The 17,911-nt window shown below is 35.6% G+C and overlaps 2 protein-coding genes and 1 long non-coding RNA gene across 4 annotated transcripts in view; 1 reads left to right on the forward strand and 2 right to left on the reverse strand.

The window, feature by feature from the left end:
* Nucleotides 1–5,610, reverse strand: part of LOC132616965 (syntaxin-81) — a 48,392-nt gene extending 42,782 nt beyond the window's left edge. For both annotated transcript variants that reach the window (XM_060331777.1, XM_060331776.1), the window contains exon 1: nucleotides 5,525–5,610. The gene's annotated coding sequence lies outside the window, so the exon portion shown is untranslated. The remainder of the gene's footprint in view (nucleotides 1–5,524) is intronic.
* On the reverse strand, nucleotides 332–913 carry LOC132620119 (secreted RxLR effector protein 78-like). The gene has a single exon (XM_060334822.1). It carries the CDS (start codon nucleotides 911–913, stop codon nucleotides 332–334), a length of 582 nt encoding a protein of 193 aa, XP_060190805.1.
* A 3,032-nt stretch (nucleotides 5,611–8,642) lies between the features above and the next one.
* LOC132618934 (uncharacterized) lies at nucleotides 8,643–9,294 on the forward strand. Its single transcript, XR_009574395.1, has 3 exons — nucleotides 8,643–8,838; nucleotides 8,932–9,008; nucleotides 9,105–9,294. It is a non-coding gene; the product is annotated as an uncharacterized LOC132618934 (long non-coding RNA).
* The last annotated feature ends 8,617 nt before the right edge of the window (nucleotides 9,295–17,911 follow it).

The following is a 17,911-nucleotide window of genomic DNA, read 5'->3' on the forward strand; positions in this document are numbered from 1 at the left end:
GTCCTCCACTCTTCTTGCCAGTGATCACTACTTTCCACTTCACCAAGTGAAATCCTTTTTTTTCTTTATTTCCTTGCCACAGGAATTTCCTGCTGATGCTATCCAACCTCTTGATAATCCCTGCTCGAATTGGGAACAGAGACATCATATATGTTGGTAAGGCATCAAGGACTGAGTTGATGAGTGTCACTCTACCCCCCAAGGACAAATATTGGCTTTTCCATCTGGCTAGTTTCCTCTCACATTTTTCAATCATATTGTTCCAAATCTCTGTTGAATTAGATTTGGCTCCCAGAGGCATTCCCAGATAGATTGTTGGCAGAGTACCAACTTAACCACCTAGATTTGCAGCCAACAAGTTCATGTTTGGGACTTCATTGATAGGATACAAAAAACTCTTCCTCCAATTAATGTGCAGCCCATAGATTCCTTCAAATAGGACTAGTATCATCCTTAAAAACCTTAGTCGCTCCTCTTCAGCATCACAAAAGATCAGTGTGTCATCTGCATATTGGAGGTGTGTCACCTCCAGACTTTCATTACCAGCTCTAGCCACCTCAAAACCATTTATCCACCCATTCACCTTTGTTGTCTTGATTATATTGTTTAGACCTTCCATTGCAATCAAAAATAGGAAAGGTGACAAAGGGTCACCTTGCCTGAGACCTCTTTGTGCTTTAAAACAACCTGCTGGGGAACCATTAATCAGAACTGAGAAACTAGCAGTTGATATGCAGAATTTGATCCATTGGATCCATTTCTGTCCAAAACCCATCATCTCCATAACCTGGAGTAAGTACCTCCAGTTTACATGATCATATGTTTTTTCAATATCTAACTTGCAAAGGATTCCAGGTTTCATCTGCTTAAACCTGGAATCTACTGCTTCATTAGCTATTAGCACAACATCCATAATTTGTCTGCCCTTAATAAAGGCCATCTGCTGGGAGTCCACTAGTTTTGCAATGACCCCCTTTCATTCTTTCAGTCAACACTTTGGAAAAGATTTTATAAATACTACCTATCAAACTGATAGGCCTGAAGTCCCTTAGTTCCTTAGCACCTTTCTTCTTAGGAATGAGAGTAATGAAAGTTGCATTAAAACTTTTCTCAAAAACTCCTTGCTCATGGAAGTTGTGAAAAGTGTTCATTATGTCATGCTTCACTACTTCCCAACATTTGATGAAGAAACCCATGGTGAATCCATCAGGGCCTGGAGCTTTGTCAACTGCACACAATTTTAGACATCTCAATACTTCTTTTTCTTCAAAACTGCCTTGTAAATACTCCTTTTCCTCCTCTGATATAGTAGGGCAATTTGTGAAGTTACAGGCTGGCCTCCATTGTGTAGTCTCAGAATACAGCTTTTGATAGTAATCAATTATCTCTTCTTCAATTCTAGCTGGCTCCTTAATTGTTTCTCCCTGAATCACAAGCTGATCAATATTGTTATATCTTCTGTGAGCATTTGTCATTTTGTGAAAGAACTTAGTGTTCTTGTCCCCTTCTTTTAACCAGAGTGATCTTGATTTCTGTCTCCAAGATATTTCTTCATTCTTGACCAACTCCTCATACTCCATAAGCAAAGTTGCCTTCTTGATTGATTCCTCTTCTGTTAGGGCTCTTTCTTCCAGCACTACATCCATTTCAGCCATCTGTCCTAGCAAACTTCTTCTTTTAGAGCCCAAGTTTCCATCCTCACTTCTGCTCCAAGTCTTGAGATTAGACTTTAGAGCTTTTAATTTACAAGCAAGTATGTAGTCTGGTTTGCCTGTGAAGTTGAAAGAATTCCACCAACCCCTAACTCTATCCACAAAACCCTCGGAACCTAGCCACCAGTTTTCAAATTTAAAATAACTTTTTCTCCTATTCCATGAATCACTTTGTAAAGCAACATGAATATGGTCTGAAACCAGTCTTTGAAGAGGAATCTGTTTCAAATTGTTGAAACTATCATCAAACTCTTTTGAGATCAATATCCTGTCAATTCTAGAAGCTATCTCTAGATTGTCACCTTTGAACCAAGTATAAGTAGCATCCTCAAGCTGTCGGTCAATTAGGTTCATGTCTTCAATGAAATCAGAAAATTCCTTCATCCCCCTGGTTCATTGAGTACAGTTTTTCTTCTCTGAGATAAACCTAGTGACATTATAATCTCCACAAACAGCCCATGGCCCTTCCATTAAGCCCCTCACAGAACCTAATTCTTCCCACACCAGTCTCCTTTCTTTATAAGAGTTTGGAGCATACACTCCTGTGATATGGCATGAGAAGTTTTGTAATTGTGCTTCAAACTTGCAGGTTAGAGTGTAAGCACCTATTTCAAGAATATCCCCCCTCCATACTCTTTTATCCCACATCAACAGAATCCCCCCTCTTGTTCCACTAGCTTCCAAACAAGCAAAATTAATCCATCTCCCCCCCCCCCCCCCCCCCCCCAGATTTGTTTCACCAGTTCTGTACTGTCACCCTCAATTTTAGTTTCCTGAAAACAGATGATATCTGCTCTCCAGTCAAAAACTAAACTGCTCACCAGTATCCTTTTGTCCATATTGTTTAATCCCCTAACATTCCATGTTACTAATTTGAACTGCATTAAGAAACAAGGATGATACTTCTCCCCTTGTACCTATTCCCATTGCTCTTGTATTTAACATCAAAAGAAACAAGACCTTTCAGCTCTTGTGCACCCTTAAACCTTGTTTTTCTGCATTCAGAATCTTGCACCATTCTTCTTGCTTGTCTACTGCTGTCAATTTGCAGTAATAGTTCCATAACCTCTTCCTCGTGCCCCTGGAAATCTACCCCAAAAATTTTGTTGAATTTGCTCATATTTTGTTGTACCCATACCGAAGCTTCTTGCTTTTTATCTATGATTGTTTGCTGTTGCTGAATTTGGATAGGCTCTGCCTCCTCAACTTCCCAGTTTTCAATAGCATTGAAAGGATTCAGATCTGCTATCTCAGATAGGTCCTCTGCCACCCTCTTTCCACCTCTTTCCCCAGCCACCATCTGCCAATCATCTTTTTCCATCCCTTTTGAAGTTTCCCCAATCACCTCCCTAGACAAGTTCATCACCACTTCTGCAAAAGTGTTCACTTCCTTTGCAGTTTGTGTGCATGCATGCTTTTCTTTTTGTTTTGAGAGCTCAGCCATGGTCATGCAGTGCCAATTGTTGTTGTACAATGTTGAGGGCAAGTAATAATCACAAGTTAAGTCATTAAAGATAACTTGTCCAGCAAAATCAAGCCCATTTATCACTTTCAGAGGTTTCTGAGGTGTGGGCTCACATACCCGGCCCAATCCTGAAATTTCATTTAAATTGTTCACTTGCCCATCACATGATACCTCTGATGGGAAGTCAACTACTGTATCTGACAGTCCCATGTGATGCATATCTCTAGAATCCCTAGGAGGATGGGATTCTTGTACTTCTTTGCAGAGGTCATCTCCTTTTACCCAGCATGCAATAGCTTTACCTGGATCTTTCATAGCATCATCTACAGCAGCATCTCTGATGGTTCTTCCTTCCTTTTCCGGTGTGATTTCGAATCTCGTTTTACTTTCCACCCAGATTGGGAAGTAATACGTGATTCCATTACGATTGATCGACACCTCCCTTGGAATAAATCTACCATCATTGGACACCAAGATTCTTGCCCATTTCATATGGTTCTTGAGTTCTGTCTCTTCCTCTGTAGCCACCCATCCCCCACAAATTTCACCTATTTCTTGGAAAATTTTCTGTGACCACAAATGCAGTGGAATGCCCACTGCTCTGATCCAAGTCTCCTTTACTTCAATGGAGTTTGAGACACTTCCTGATAATGGGCTCCACCATTCGAGGTTAAAACAGATGTTCTTCCACCTCCGTTGTCCTTGGAGAATTTGTTCAGCCATATGTCTATTTGGGAATTCAAATAGGAACATATCATTGTATAGCTCATAGATGTTTAACCCAATAGCCTTTTTCCAGTTGGATGAAGACCATCTCCTTATATCTGCTAGGGTAGGTTTTTCCTTTGACTTTTCTCCACAACATCCAACTAAACATCTCTTCAAGAGCCCATTTTCCTGATTTGCAGATGATTCTGATATTTCAATGCTTCCCTTCTTGCTTTTAACCTCTGTTGTACGGAGATTTCTCGACTGCCATTTACTCTCTTGTACTACCTTTGAGAAAGGGTAGTTGGTTTCATTAATTCTAGGAGGGGCTGCTTGTTCCTGCTTTGAGTGGCACTTAATGAATCTTTCAATCTTAAATGCTAAGTCAACCCATCCAGCATTCAATACAGGCTCTGGAATAATGAGGACTGATCTGCCACTACCATTTAAAGATAGGATGCTCATATATCTCCCATGCTCATTGCGTTTCCTGGTGCAAAAGTGCTCTGCTTCTCGTTCAGAAGTTTTCCATCTCCTCACCACCTTCTTCTGATCTGTTGAAGCTTCTTTCAAAGTGAAAATGATCCACTCCATGATTTTTCTACTTATGGATGTCCTCCTCATCATCTTTCTACTTCTTTCTACCCATTCATACCAGTCAGAGTTTCCAGATGTCCATCTAGTAATGTCAAAGGATTTAAACCCTGCATTGAAGTAAATTCTATTGTCACCCATGTTTGAGAAGAGAATCTAAGTTGTCGAACTGAAAGAGAAGGATAAGATATCACAGAAGGTAATAACTTGAGAATAGATGGGAGAGATAGGAAGAAATTCCGGTAGAAAGTCACCGGAAAAGGGTTAGTTCCCCTCCTAAGAAGTAGGAGAGAGAACTTTCTTAGGGAGAGTGCCTGGGAGCATTTCTTTTTTCTATACTTCAGAACTCCTAATATACTAAAAGATATTCTTTCCCCAATTTGGCTCATACTTTGTTGTTCCAAGTAACGCTCATCCTTTTCCAAAGTCATACTAACTCAACTCCTTCCGCTCAATTCCTTATAGGACCTTCCGGAATTCCTCATATGCATCCTTTACTCATAAAATATACTTAATAACACTTTATCCCTTATACTCCAAAGTTGTTTCACTTAGCCATAGTCAGTGGCAGAGCCAGGATTTTCGTCGAAGGGGCTCAAAATATAAAAAAGTAGACATACAAAGAAGCCTAAGGGGTTCAGCATCTACTATATATACATAAAAAATAAATTTAACCTTATAAAAATAGTGTTTTTTTCACTGAGGGGATGAACCCCTCGGCTCTATGTGGCTCCGCCACTGGCCATAGTTTAACATATTTACGCTCAAATTGTGACAGAATTAATGTCAGGAAGGACACGAGAATGCTATTTATTCTCGTAAGTATCCTCCTGTATGCTTTAACTAGAATGACAAAGGGCTTTTTTCCAAACCACATTTGAATTTTTTCTTCCCTCTAGAGACGGAAAATTTTCACCATATAGAACAACAACAACAACAACCAAGGAAATTCAACACTAAAAATTGAAACTCTTAAATCTCGGAAAAATCAAATAGGAAGAGAAGAAGACAGGGATACATAAGAAAATTTGAGAGAGAATCATACCTTAAATCGTAACAGGAGAGCTAGAAGTATTCTTGAAAGTTGGAAGAAGGAGAATTGAAAGAGCACTCTGTTGTTTCTAAGTCGACCAGTGAAAGAGCGAAAGTGAAATGAAAAGAGCAAGAAAGTCGAGCGAGAAATTGTGATTTACCTTGGAAAGGAACTGATCAGGCAAGAGAGAGAGAGAGAGAGAGAAACACAGAAGAAAAAAAGAATGCTATATATCTAGAATGCCATTAATATCAGCTGATGTAGTTAAGGGCTTCACTCTTCGATCTAGTAAAAACTAGATGGATTATGTCCGTGCCCAACATTTTAGATTATAATGTATTTATGTGTATTTGTTTTTTGATATTGCTTATTTTTTAATATGGGGTCTATTTTTTTATTGATTTTTTTTTTAATCTGAGGTCCAACTTTTTTTTTTTTAACATGAGTTGGAGGTGGACGACGATACCACCTCCAATGCCCATGCTGGGCACGGGCCCAACACTTTGGATTATAGTGTATCTATGTGTATGTAATTTTTTTATTTTTTTTTTACTTGGCTCTTTTATACAGTATATTACTACTACATATAAGTGACTATCAAGGGACTTTTGTAGTCCTCACAAATATTTCCAAATTAATGCTAAATATTTCAATTAATTATTTTTAGGTTCTTTTTTTTTTTTTACTTTTTAGTCCTTATAATGTATTTTCAAAAGCTGTCGAACCTTCTACCTTATTTCTCATGTTACTTTCTTCTATCTATCTTATCTATTAACTTAAAAAAACAGTCATTTCTTCGCTAGATATTTTACTTCTTGTTGCTCTCTCATTTTCTCCTTTTTCATTTGTTGCTTATTATTTTCGGACGGTGTTTTCTCCTGTTGTTGGTTTGTTTGGTATAGGTTCTTACATATAGGCATTTCTTTTAATTTATATTTGCATTATGAAATTTGAGAATTTCTGAAAACTCTTTTACTTACATGTGTGCATTTTTTTTTACTTTATATTTATACTTTAATGAGCTCATATGTGTTTTAAAAAAAAATAGCTCTAAATATTATTTAGTCTTTCTGGTCTATTTTATCTAAAACATTTGTTATTTTAAAAAATCAAGATAGAGTTAATTATTTTTTTCACCTTTACCCGCGCTCTGATAAATATGGAGAGATGTGGTGAAAGAAAGATTAATATTAATTGAGATATATAAGATAATTTAGTTAAATTATGTTTTAGTTAAAATTTCAAGAATGTAATTTAACCGATTAAAAAAATTTATGGACAATTTTATACGCCGCCTTTGGAATATCTATGATTTTTCATAAATACATAAATAAATTTATTACATTATGCCATAAGTTGTAATGAAAACAATGTTATCCGTCAAGATTGGAATATCTTTAAAATCTCTTATTTGGTTAACTAAATTTAATCTTTTTAAGTATAGAGTATATATGAAGAATAAAATTTTATTGATTCTTGAGGTTCCTTTAATAAATATAAGTTATTTCTTGAATTTCATTTAAAACTAAGGTTAAAAATCACATTTAACTAACATAAACACTTGACTCAAAATAACGAGTGAAAATCTACAAATATTAACAAATTGATTTTTATCTATGAATAAAATCACACGCTCACAAATTCACAAAAATACAAAACTGTTTTTTGATTTATGCGCTTCACAAGTTGTAATTATTATACTTTATCTTTATTATGTTATTTGGATATCGAATCACCGTGTCCCTTTGAGATTTGCTAATTTGTTTACTTAAATAAAATTTTCATTCAAATCATCTAATTGTGTGACGAAGAATTTTAATAATTTTAAAAATTATCAACAAGATATCATTAACCTGCAAATACGTTAAATTAATTATGTGGTAGAAAATGTGACACATTATACTTATTTAATGGAAATTTCTAATTCTATATTTTGAGCTTGGGCCCAGGCTGAGCACGGGCCTTCCGTAACTAGTAACATAATATATTATAATATAATATAATATAATATATATATATATATATATATATATATATATATATATATTAATGTCCAAATAATAAAGGACGATGTTGGTCGTGGTTACCAGGGTGTGGTTAAAGAAGACTGTTATTAAGAACAAAGATTAAGAGAAAGAGATGAACAATATAACAAGATTCGTGACTGAACAAAGTCCAAATTAAGATAAAAAAATAAAATAAAATAAAAAACTACTGTTCAAAGTACTGTTCACTTTTTACTGTTCATATAAAAAAATATAATAATAATAATAATAATTTGGGAGATAGAAGGAAAATTAATTATAACTACATGATAAGAAGAAATATAGGAGTAAGAAAGTACCGAGTAGGATTGTTAAAAAATTTATTTGAAAACAATATTAATTTCTTGCTTTGTCCTTTGAACTTTTCTTATTGAAAAATTTACTACCCCCTTCTATATTGTATGTGTCTTGGGTTGAGGCTATGCCTTTCCCCTTGTCTGCTGTCTGAGAACTGGAAGGTCTCATGCTGTTCAAATAAAAACTTAGTTAGCAGTAATCTTTAGTCTACTTAATTGGTCTGCTAAATTATTAAATATGTTCAAATTGTAAATTATAAATAGAAATAGTATCCATAAAGTTTAACCATCTTCGTCTACTGCTACTTTTATCATTAATTTTTTGATAGAATTTGACTATAGCTTCACAGTATGTTCTTACCAATATTTCTGGTTTATTTAGTATATATAGTCTAAAACTATTTAAGCCATATATTACAGCTAAAATTTCGGCGTCTATACTACTCATATTTCTTTTTTCTCGATACTTACCACTTTGATAAGCACATATCTTTTCTTCACTTTTATTACTGTATTTATTGGGTTTTGCTTTTAGTACTGCTCCCCATCCTTCAAAACTACCGTCTGTTTCTATAATTAAATAGTCTGTTTCTAGAGTAGGGCTGAGCGTTCGGTATTCGGTTCGATATTTTTAAAGTTCGGGTTCGGTAATTCGGTAATCGGTAATTGAAAGTATATACCAAATACCGAACTTTCAAACTTCGGTTCGGTAAATCAAACTTCGGTTCGGTACGGTATTCGGTAATACCATTTTTTTGCTAGCGGCTGCATTCATTCATCATGTGCAAGAGATATTTTCAATATACAAGCTTACTTGAAATTCACATTTTGTAATTTCACAGTTTTATTTCACAATTTCACAGTTTTATTTACTTGAAATTCACATTTTGTAACTACAGAATATTGAGATGGATCCGCGAAGAGGAAGAGAGGATAGCAGCCAACAAAGAAACTGCAATCAAATGTGTAATTATCGACATGACAGGTCAGTTGAAGAGAAAACAAAATGACAACATTTTCTCATCTTTTAATTTGTATCCAATATGTTGAGTAACAAAATTATGTCTTCCTTCACCAGCTGTATCAACCATAGATTCAAGTTGAATCGACACTATATGTGAACTAAGAAGGACGCTGGATAAACGATCTCTTAAGGTAAATCCATCAGCCACATAAAATATGCTTCTTTGTTTCCCTTCATTAGTCAAATATTTTTCTTACAAACATTTGTTGTCCTTTTTCACTTTTCAGCTTATGCTGGCAAATCCAGGTGGGAATGTTATGGAAAAGTTGCATGAATCTAGTGCTCTTGAGGGCTTCGGATTAAATGGAATATATCTAACTGTTTCTGAAGCAGTGGCTGATATCTCATCTTTGTGGAAGAATGAACCTGAATTGTCAGTATAAGATTTGCATTGTCAAGAAAAAAATTGAAGTGGCATGTGATGTAAGTATGATGTATCACTAGTTTGATAGGAAAAAGGCAATACTCCCCCGTCCCTTTCATCCCAGTAAGCATTCCAACAGCCACAAGAATCTTGTAGTGCAAAGACTCAGGATTTCAGTTTGGATTATTCGGTATTCGGTATTTACCGAATTACCGAACAGTATAATGGTAAATACCGAATACCGAAACCGAAATATTAAATTTTACATTTTAGTCCCGAATACCGAACCGAAAACCGAATTCCCGAATACCGAAATACCGAAATAGCCAGTTCGGTTCGGTAATTCGGTTTTCGGTATTTTATGCCCAGCCCTATTCTAGAGGCATGTTTAAATCGGGAATGTTTTTTATTTTTTCTAAACATAATAATCACAAAATAATTTACATAATAGGGAGATTAGTACAGAAAACATAGTAAATAAATTTACATGGTTTGAAGAAGGAGAGAGGTTTCCCTTTCGGGGAACCCCAAAAAACTACTTCACGCTAGGGGTAGTTATTAATAACTTAATACTGATTTACAATAGGGGTTTATATTACACAGGTTTTTGACTGGGCAAGGGATTGGAGCATTTGATGAAAGAGAAGGGGAATATGAAAATTTTCTAGAGAGAGGTGGTTGATGCTCTTCTTCGTGATGTCTTTGCTTTTTACTGTTCATAGTACTGTTCATTTTTTACTGTTCATATAAAAAAAAATGGGAGATAGACACAAAATTAATTATAACTACATGATAAGAAGAAATATAGGAGTGAGGAAGTACCAAGTAGGATTGTTAAAAAAATTATTTGAAAACAATATTAATTTCTTGCTATTTTATTAGTAAGTTATATGGATTTGCTCCCATAGATACTAAGTGTTGAAATTCCATTGGAAAATTTTCCTTATAAGCTTCCCATAAAGCTTTGGCTGATTCTCCTAAAAAAGTTTCTAAATATTTATACATTGTTTCTGCGTCTGTATCACTATATGTTTTTATATAGTCTGCTACTACTATTCCTTTCCAAAGATCTATTACTGAATTCCATGTTTGTGGATCATGTGCTGCTATATTTAATACTTTACCTTTATTACCTTCTTCTTGAAGAATAATGGGTTCTTCTATAGGCATTCTTTTTCCTGATGGTTTAACATTGTCTATAGGTTCTCCTGCTGTTCTAAAAACTCTTCTTCTAAGTACATTTCCTGTGCTTGTGTCTACTGTGTATTGTTCTCCTGTTGTTCTTTGAAATGGACTAGAACTATATGCACTAGATTGCATTAATTCTTTTTGGCTATTATTGAGTCTATCTCTATTTCGTCATCACTATATTGCATATCTTCTAATATTTTATCGAATTCATCTGATTTCTTTTGATATATATGTTCTACTCTATATCCCCAATTATCACACAAATGCTGCTATTTATAGGTGTCTGGCGTACTTAACTTTGGATTTCAAAATGCTAAAGAATCTCTTGAGTTCAGCCGGGTGCTCTTTGCGCCTCATCGTGACGTGAACTTTTCCAAAAGAAACTTTATTTACTCGTCTGTTAGCTGATCTGTCCATTTACTGTGGCTGCTTTATTAAAGTTGCTTTTAATAAAGCCTTCTTTTTCTGCAAATGTCTGCTAACCGTTGCTTTTTTCAACGAATCTTTCAGCATTTTGTCTCATCATAGCTATTTCTTCCACCACGTCTGTCTGATTATTTCATATACACACACATATATATATAAAAAAAAATTATGTGTCTAAATTATGTAGTGCAATAGAATCAAAACTCATGCCTGAGTCTACATCATTTGGATCTTGAGAGTCTTGAAATGCACTGTCTTGGAAATTAATATCATCTCCTTCGAAATCTGAATTATGGATTGGTGACATCCCTTGACTTGGAGATAATTCCGGACTAGGATTTTTAACTATATATTTATCTTGTTCTTTTGTCTGGAATTTTTTTTCTAGTGTCTCTTTTACTATATTTTCTATTTTTTCATTCTTCTTCTTTTTTGCAAGTGTGCTTTTCTTTGTAGAAGTTGCTCCTTGCGTAATTGTCTTTGGTACTCTCCGTCTTGTTTGGAGAGATGAACATCCCTCATCTTCACTTTTTGGCAAAGTGACAGCCAACAACGGATTTGATAAGTCTTTACCGGCTATCGTTTGAACCGGACTAGCTGTATCCTTACTCGATACAGTGGGTCTGACTGCATTCATTGGGGAATGCACACCCGTCTCATCCATTTTTCTCTGAGATGGAGAACTCTGAGATTGCATCAATTCGAACTTAACCGCTTGTAGTCTTTGTTCTAATGTCTTCACTTGATCCAAGAGTTTCATTTTTTCTTGAACCAATGTCTCTTTCTGTTGATTTAATCTCTTGACCACTTCAGTCATAGTAGAACAGTGATCTGGGAGTAATTACTTAAACATTATAATCACAAAATAATTTACATAATAGGGAGATTAGTACATAAAACATAGTAAATAAACTTACATGGTTTGAAGAAGGAGAGAGGTTTCCCTTTCGGGGAACCCCAAAAAACTACTTCACGCTAGGGGGTAGTTATTAAAAACTTAATATTGATTTACAATAGGGGTTTATATTACACAGGTTTTTGACTATATATATATATATAAAGTTATATGCTTAAGTTATACTACATATACCTAAAATATAGTAAGAATATACTTATATATATCAATATACTTAAGTTATATAACTTATATATATCAATATACTTAGGTTATATAACTTATATATATCAATATACTTAAGTTATATAACTTATATATATCAATATACTTAGGTTATATAACTTATATATATCAATATACTTAGGTTATATAACTTATACATATATATATATATATATTAAGTTATATGCTTAAGTTATACTACATATACCTAAAATATAATAAGAATATACTTATATATATATCAATATACTTAGGTTATTAACTTTTATATATATATATATATATATATATATATATATATATATATATATAGATAGATAGATAGATAGATAGAGAGATAGATAGAAATATTAATATAATATTAGTAAAAATTCTCAAAGTGCATGAAAACGACAGAACAAAAAGAGAAAGTTGAAAATGTTTGCCGAAGAAAAATATATGGACGGGTATATTAGGGAAATTCATCGAGAAAGAGCAGACTGGGGCTTTTGGGTATCACCTTTTTCTTTTTTTCCCTTTTCTTTCTTATTTTGGAATAAAATGACACAATAACCACTGACATAATTTGGTACTTTAAGAAGTGGCAGGGGTATTTTGAGTAAACTAATACTGGGGAGGGTGTTAAGCAAAAAATCAAGCGTGTTAACAAACTGATTTAAGAGCCTGTTTGGATGGACCACTAATAAACATAAGCCATGAGCAGAAGCATACGTAGCACTGTAGTTATGTATTCAATTAAAACCCTAACTTTCAATGCCGAACATTAATTTTTAAGTAAAAATTTACTAAAACAGTAAATATGAACTGATAACTTTAAAAATATAATGAGTTCAATGCTAATAATCTTAAAATTAAACCTATAGAGTTTAAATCCTAGATGGAATCCTAACTTATAGCTTTTGTCTTATTTTTTGTTATTTTGGCTTAAAAACAAGTGCTTAAAAGCACTGATTTTATCTTACCCACTAAAGTACTTAAAAAATTTTTGACTTAAAAACACATAAAATAAGTCAATCCAAACCGGCTCTAAGTCGACTTAAAAACCCAATCAAATTAACCAAAAAATGGACGAGCAGACCCATCGGTCCTATTTGATCCTTGTGACTAGGTAGCAGTTGATATTCATAAAGCTTCACCCGCAGCCTTCAAATTCCGAATCTCTGAGCTTATGATGTGGAGGATTTTGAAATAAAAAGAAGGATGGCACAATATATACTTTATACTACATATGATTTAGCATTCTACAAGGACCCTATGTATTTCAAACCTTGAAGATTTGATGTACTATGTCTCGATCACAACAACTTGAACTTTCATAAACACTTCTAATCACAGAATAAATAATAATATCTGCATATTTCTCATCTCCGGAAGACACAAAAGCCAGGAGGTGATTACAAATAGAGCGGAAGTTGCGAGATGATCAGGACTTACTGGCTTCCACAGTAATAACTACATCGCAGTCTAGAGGATCAGCTATATGAATCCTCGCTCCATTTACGGTTATCTCAAGCAAATAGTATACAAACGAAACATAAAAATAAAAAGTAGTACAAATTCTCAATAATTTTCAACGGGCATATTCCCTCGCTTCTGCATGTCATGTCCGATCCTCCTAGACCCCACTTGTGGAATTACACTAGGTATGTTGTTGTTGCCGTTGTGTTTGTCGTTTAACGTTTTAGAAACTTTGCTTGTTCCAAAATGTAAGGCAAGTAATAGTGAGCGGCAAGGTCCTTATGTTTCTTGTGAAAAGTGAGCTCAAAGTGCTTCACTTCAGATCTTATAACAGAATCCATGTCTTTAGGATGATCGAAGCATTTAAACTCTAGCCAAACCCACTTGAATTTATGGCCGTCGTAAACATCTTTCAACTTCTCATTGTGTTCCATAGTGACTTTGATCAAATTATTTTCCTTGTCTGGTTTACTGACTTTGAGTTTACGGTTCTTGGTAGACAGCTTGTTACTCAAATATATCTCAGCAGCTTCATACATTTCATTTTTAACCTGGCCATCATATTCGTCAATCACCATTGTGAACTTTTTTTTTTTTGAAAACTTGGAGGACATTTTCTTCATCACTGAGAAGAGAACTCTGTAGTCATTGACTGCTTTGCGGACCACCATGGCAGTTGCAGCAACAGAGCATAATGCGGTAAAAATCGGCATGTCTAGCTAGTTGCCTAGTGAGTATGCTTGATTCTGATACTCCTTAATTACTGTCTACACGGCAAGTGAGGGTTGCTCGGTTGATAAAGTACTTTCACCCACGACTGGTAGGTGCAGGCTCGAGTCACACTGGAGGAGAAGTGTGAAAACACTACAGGTCCTCCAAAATGGGGTGGATAAAAAAGGAAAAAGAAATTAGCGTCTGCACATATTATGTGAGAAAAATGCTAATGTAGTAAGTAATAGATTGTTGATTTCTTCTTCTTTGCAGTTGGGTTTCGTTTTCATCTATTATTGAGGAAACAGGGTATGCCTATGTACTTAAATGCAAAAGCGCGTGAAGAAAAATCAATGGAGGGACAAATTGGAAGAATCAGGGAAATTTCAATAGTTACTCCGATTCAATTGAAATGTCACCTACTCACCATCTTATAATCCCTCTGTCCCAAAAAGATTGTCCTCCTTTCTTTTTTAGTTTGTCCCAAAAAGATTGTTTCCTTTCTATTACAATTAACTTTATGAGGTGATTTACAACCACACAAATATCTAAGGCTTATTCTCGACTACACATTTTAAAAGTCTTTCTTTATTTCTTAAACTTTGTGCCAAGTCAAAAGAAGACAATTTTTTTGGGACGGAGGTATTTTCATTTTACTTGAAATAATGGTATTCTGTTATTGCAATGGCATGATATATAAAAGATAGTTCAAACTACTTGTTATGTTTCGCTTTTTGAAAGTCAAGCTTGTATACGGTAAAAATCGGGTATCTGCTGGACCGGTGGACCGGAGGAGTGTTTGGATCGAAGAGAGGGAGGACCTTCATTTGGTCCGGTTTCTTCATGGCCGAGTTGATCGTGGCCGTTCCTCCGTTTGATCGTGGCCGTTAGTCCGTTTGATCTTGGTCATTGGTTCGGGAGATCCGTTGTGTTGTTGCCACGCGTCGATAACGTTCTGCCATGTTCAACTGCCAATCGTACGGGTGTCAGACCGTACGGCCAACCTAACCCAACCTAATCCGTTTCAGAGTTTTTTTATTTATTTTTTAGTTTCTCTTGTTGTATGGAGCCCATGAGGCAATATGATAAATAAGGGTCATTGACCACTTTTGAGGGGTTGACTTCCTCATATCAAGAACTCTTGTAATAGCAAAATTATACAAATCTCTCTCTCAAATATCTGATTTCGGTCCACATCTGCTGTGTTCATCTCTTAAATTTATTCAATCAAGTAACACTCATATGTTAGTAAACACACAAATCTACAGCAAACCACCGATTATCAGTTGCTTCTTCATAGTATATTCATATATTTCTTTTCTCTATCAAATAGATTCAAGGCACAACCACATATCCTATACCTCACTCACAAATTTAATTGATTATCCAAATTCGGGGTAAACAAAGCTATATGAATTTTGGCCAACATTTAACATCTATTATTTCACCATACTTATATGAGAAGATACTTATACTCCTTCTTCCCTCTGTCACAATTTATGTGAAAGTGTTTGACTAGGGAGCATTGACTAAGGACAAGGCCTAACAGTTAGGGAGAAGCTACTGGCGATGGGCCCTAGAGGAGCAAGGGGGACGCGAGTAGTATGTGGTCCATGACAGCAGCTTGCATCAAGTAAGCAACTAGAGAGGAGCTCGAGGTATAGAAAGGTTACTGGGGCGCACACAAAGGGGACTGGTGGTGGAATGAAGAAGTCCAGGAAAAAGTGGAAGCTAAGAAAACGGCATATGTGAAGCTAGTAGAGAGCAAACATGAGGAGGAGAAGAAGACGAATGGGGAGTGGTATAAGAAGGCGAGGAATGAGGCGAAGTTAATGGTTACGACAGCAAAGACTGCATCATTTGAATGTCTGTTTGAAGAACTTGGAAAGAAAAGCGGGGATAAGAAGCTATACAAGCTAGCCAAGGTGAGAGAGAAGAAGGCTCGTGACCCGGACCAAGTGAAGTGCATCAAGGAGGAGGAAGGCGTAGATGACATACTTACTTCCATAAACCCCTAAACGAAAAGGGGGACATGAATATTGTGTTGGGTGATTTGAGCACTCTGAGAATCGTCGTGATTTTGGATATTACTGGCACGTGAAGATTGAGAAGGTGGAGGGGGTTATGCGTGAACAGGGAAAGAGCGACTGGGCCAGATGAAATCCCGATAGAATATTAGAAGAATGCGGGCAAAGCACAGACTTAGGGTGGCTAGCTGCACTGTTTAATGTCACTTTTATGGACGACAAATATACCTGAAGAATGGAAGTGGAGTACGATGGTTCAGTTGTAAAAAACAAGGGTGATATCCAGAACTGCAATAATTATAGAAGGATCAAGTTGCTAAGTTACATTGAAAATTTAGGAGAGAGTGGTGGAAGCGAAGGTGAGGCGGTGTGTGTCTTTTTCTGAGAACCAGTTCGAATTCGTACGGGGTGATGGATTATAGAAGCTATTCACCTTGTAAGGAGGTTGGTGGAACTATATAGGGAGAAGAATAAAGACTTGCATATGGTGTTCAAACACCTGGAAAAAAACTTAATTACGACAAATTCCCGTGGGAGATTATATGGAGATGTTCGGAGGCTATAAGTATTCCAGTAGCATATATTAGGGTGATCAAAGACATGTATGATAGTACTAAGACCTGGGCCAGGACTGTGGGAGGAGACTCATAGCACTTTCCAGTAGTGATGGGGTTGTGTTAGCGATCCTCTCTTAGCGTGTTTTTATTTGCTTTAGCAATGGATAGTCTAACGCGACACATTCAAGATGGGAGTAGTAGAGATGGAGAAGCTGAGATGGATGTGCGGACACACTAGAAACGATAAGATTAGCAATGTAGATACCTGGAACAAGGTAGGAGTGGCCCTTGTAGATAATAAGATGCGGGAAGTAACGCTGAGATCATTAGGGCATGTGAGGAGGAGAGATGCAGATGCCCCGATAAGGATACGAGCTTGGGAAGGGGTAGAGGTAGGCCGAAAAAGTATTGGAGTGAGGTAATTAGGTAGGAGATGACTCAACTACAACTCACTGAGGAGATGACCCTTGATAGGAGGGTGTATAGGTTGAGAATTAGGGTAGAAGGGTAGTAGGTAATTGGGCGCCTTTCATTTCTGTTCCGGAGTTTTAGCATGATTCTTGTATTTTCTTATTTTCAGCTTACCATCTGTTGTCTCCTCAGCCTCGATTATATTATTATCTTGTTATTATTTCTTTCTTGTTCTATTACCTATTTCTCGTCTGTCTATGAGCCGAGGGCCTCCTAGAAACAATCTTTCTATCTTCCCAAGGTAGAGGTAAGGTCTGCATACATACTACCTTCTCCAGACTCCACTTGTGGAATTACACTGAGTATATTGTGTTGTTGTGCTTGACTGGAAAGGAAATTTTTTGAAACTTATGGTCTAAAATAGGTCATAGATATTTATTTCATTATAAATCATCTCCTTAAGGGTAAATGCGAAGTTTAAAGTCAAATTGTTAGAAAGGAATCATTCGTTTTTGGGTTGACTAAAAAGGATAGAGTATCACATAAATTGGGAAGGACGAAGTAGTGCTTTCCGTATAGTTTCCAAATATATAAATTTTAATTTTAAAATATTGAGTTAACCTAATCTTTTTTAGCTCCAAAAATTAGTCAAATTGACTTTTAGGAAGCGAAATGCGGCAAGTTTTTGGGATGAATGAAGTATATTATACATATACTTAATCTAAGTCCACAAAATTTGAAATCTTTTTTATTATGTCCAATCAAACAA

The sequence above is a fragment of the Lycium barbarum genome, chromosome 11 (assembly GCF_019175385.1).
Source record: "Lycium barbarum isolate Lr01 chromosome 11, ASM1917538v2, whole genome shotgun sequence".
Classification (NCBI taxonomy): domain Eukaryota; kingdom Viridiplantae; phylum Streptophyta; class Magnoliopsida; order Solanales; family Solanaceae; genus Lycium; species Lycium barbarum.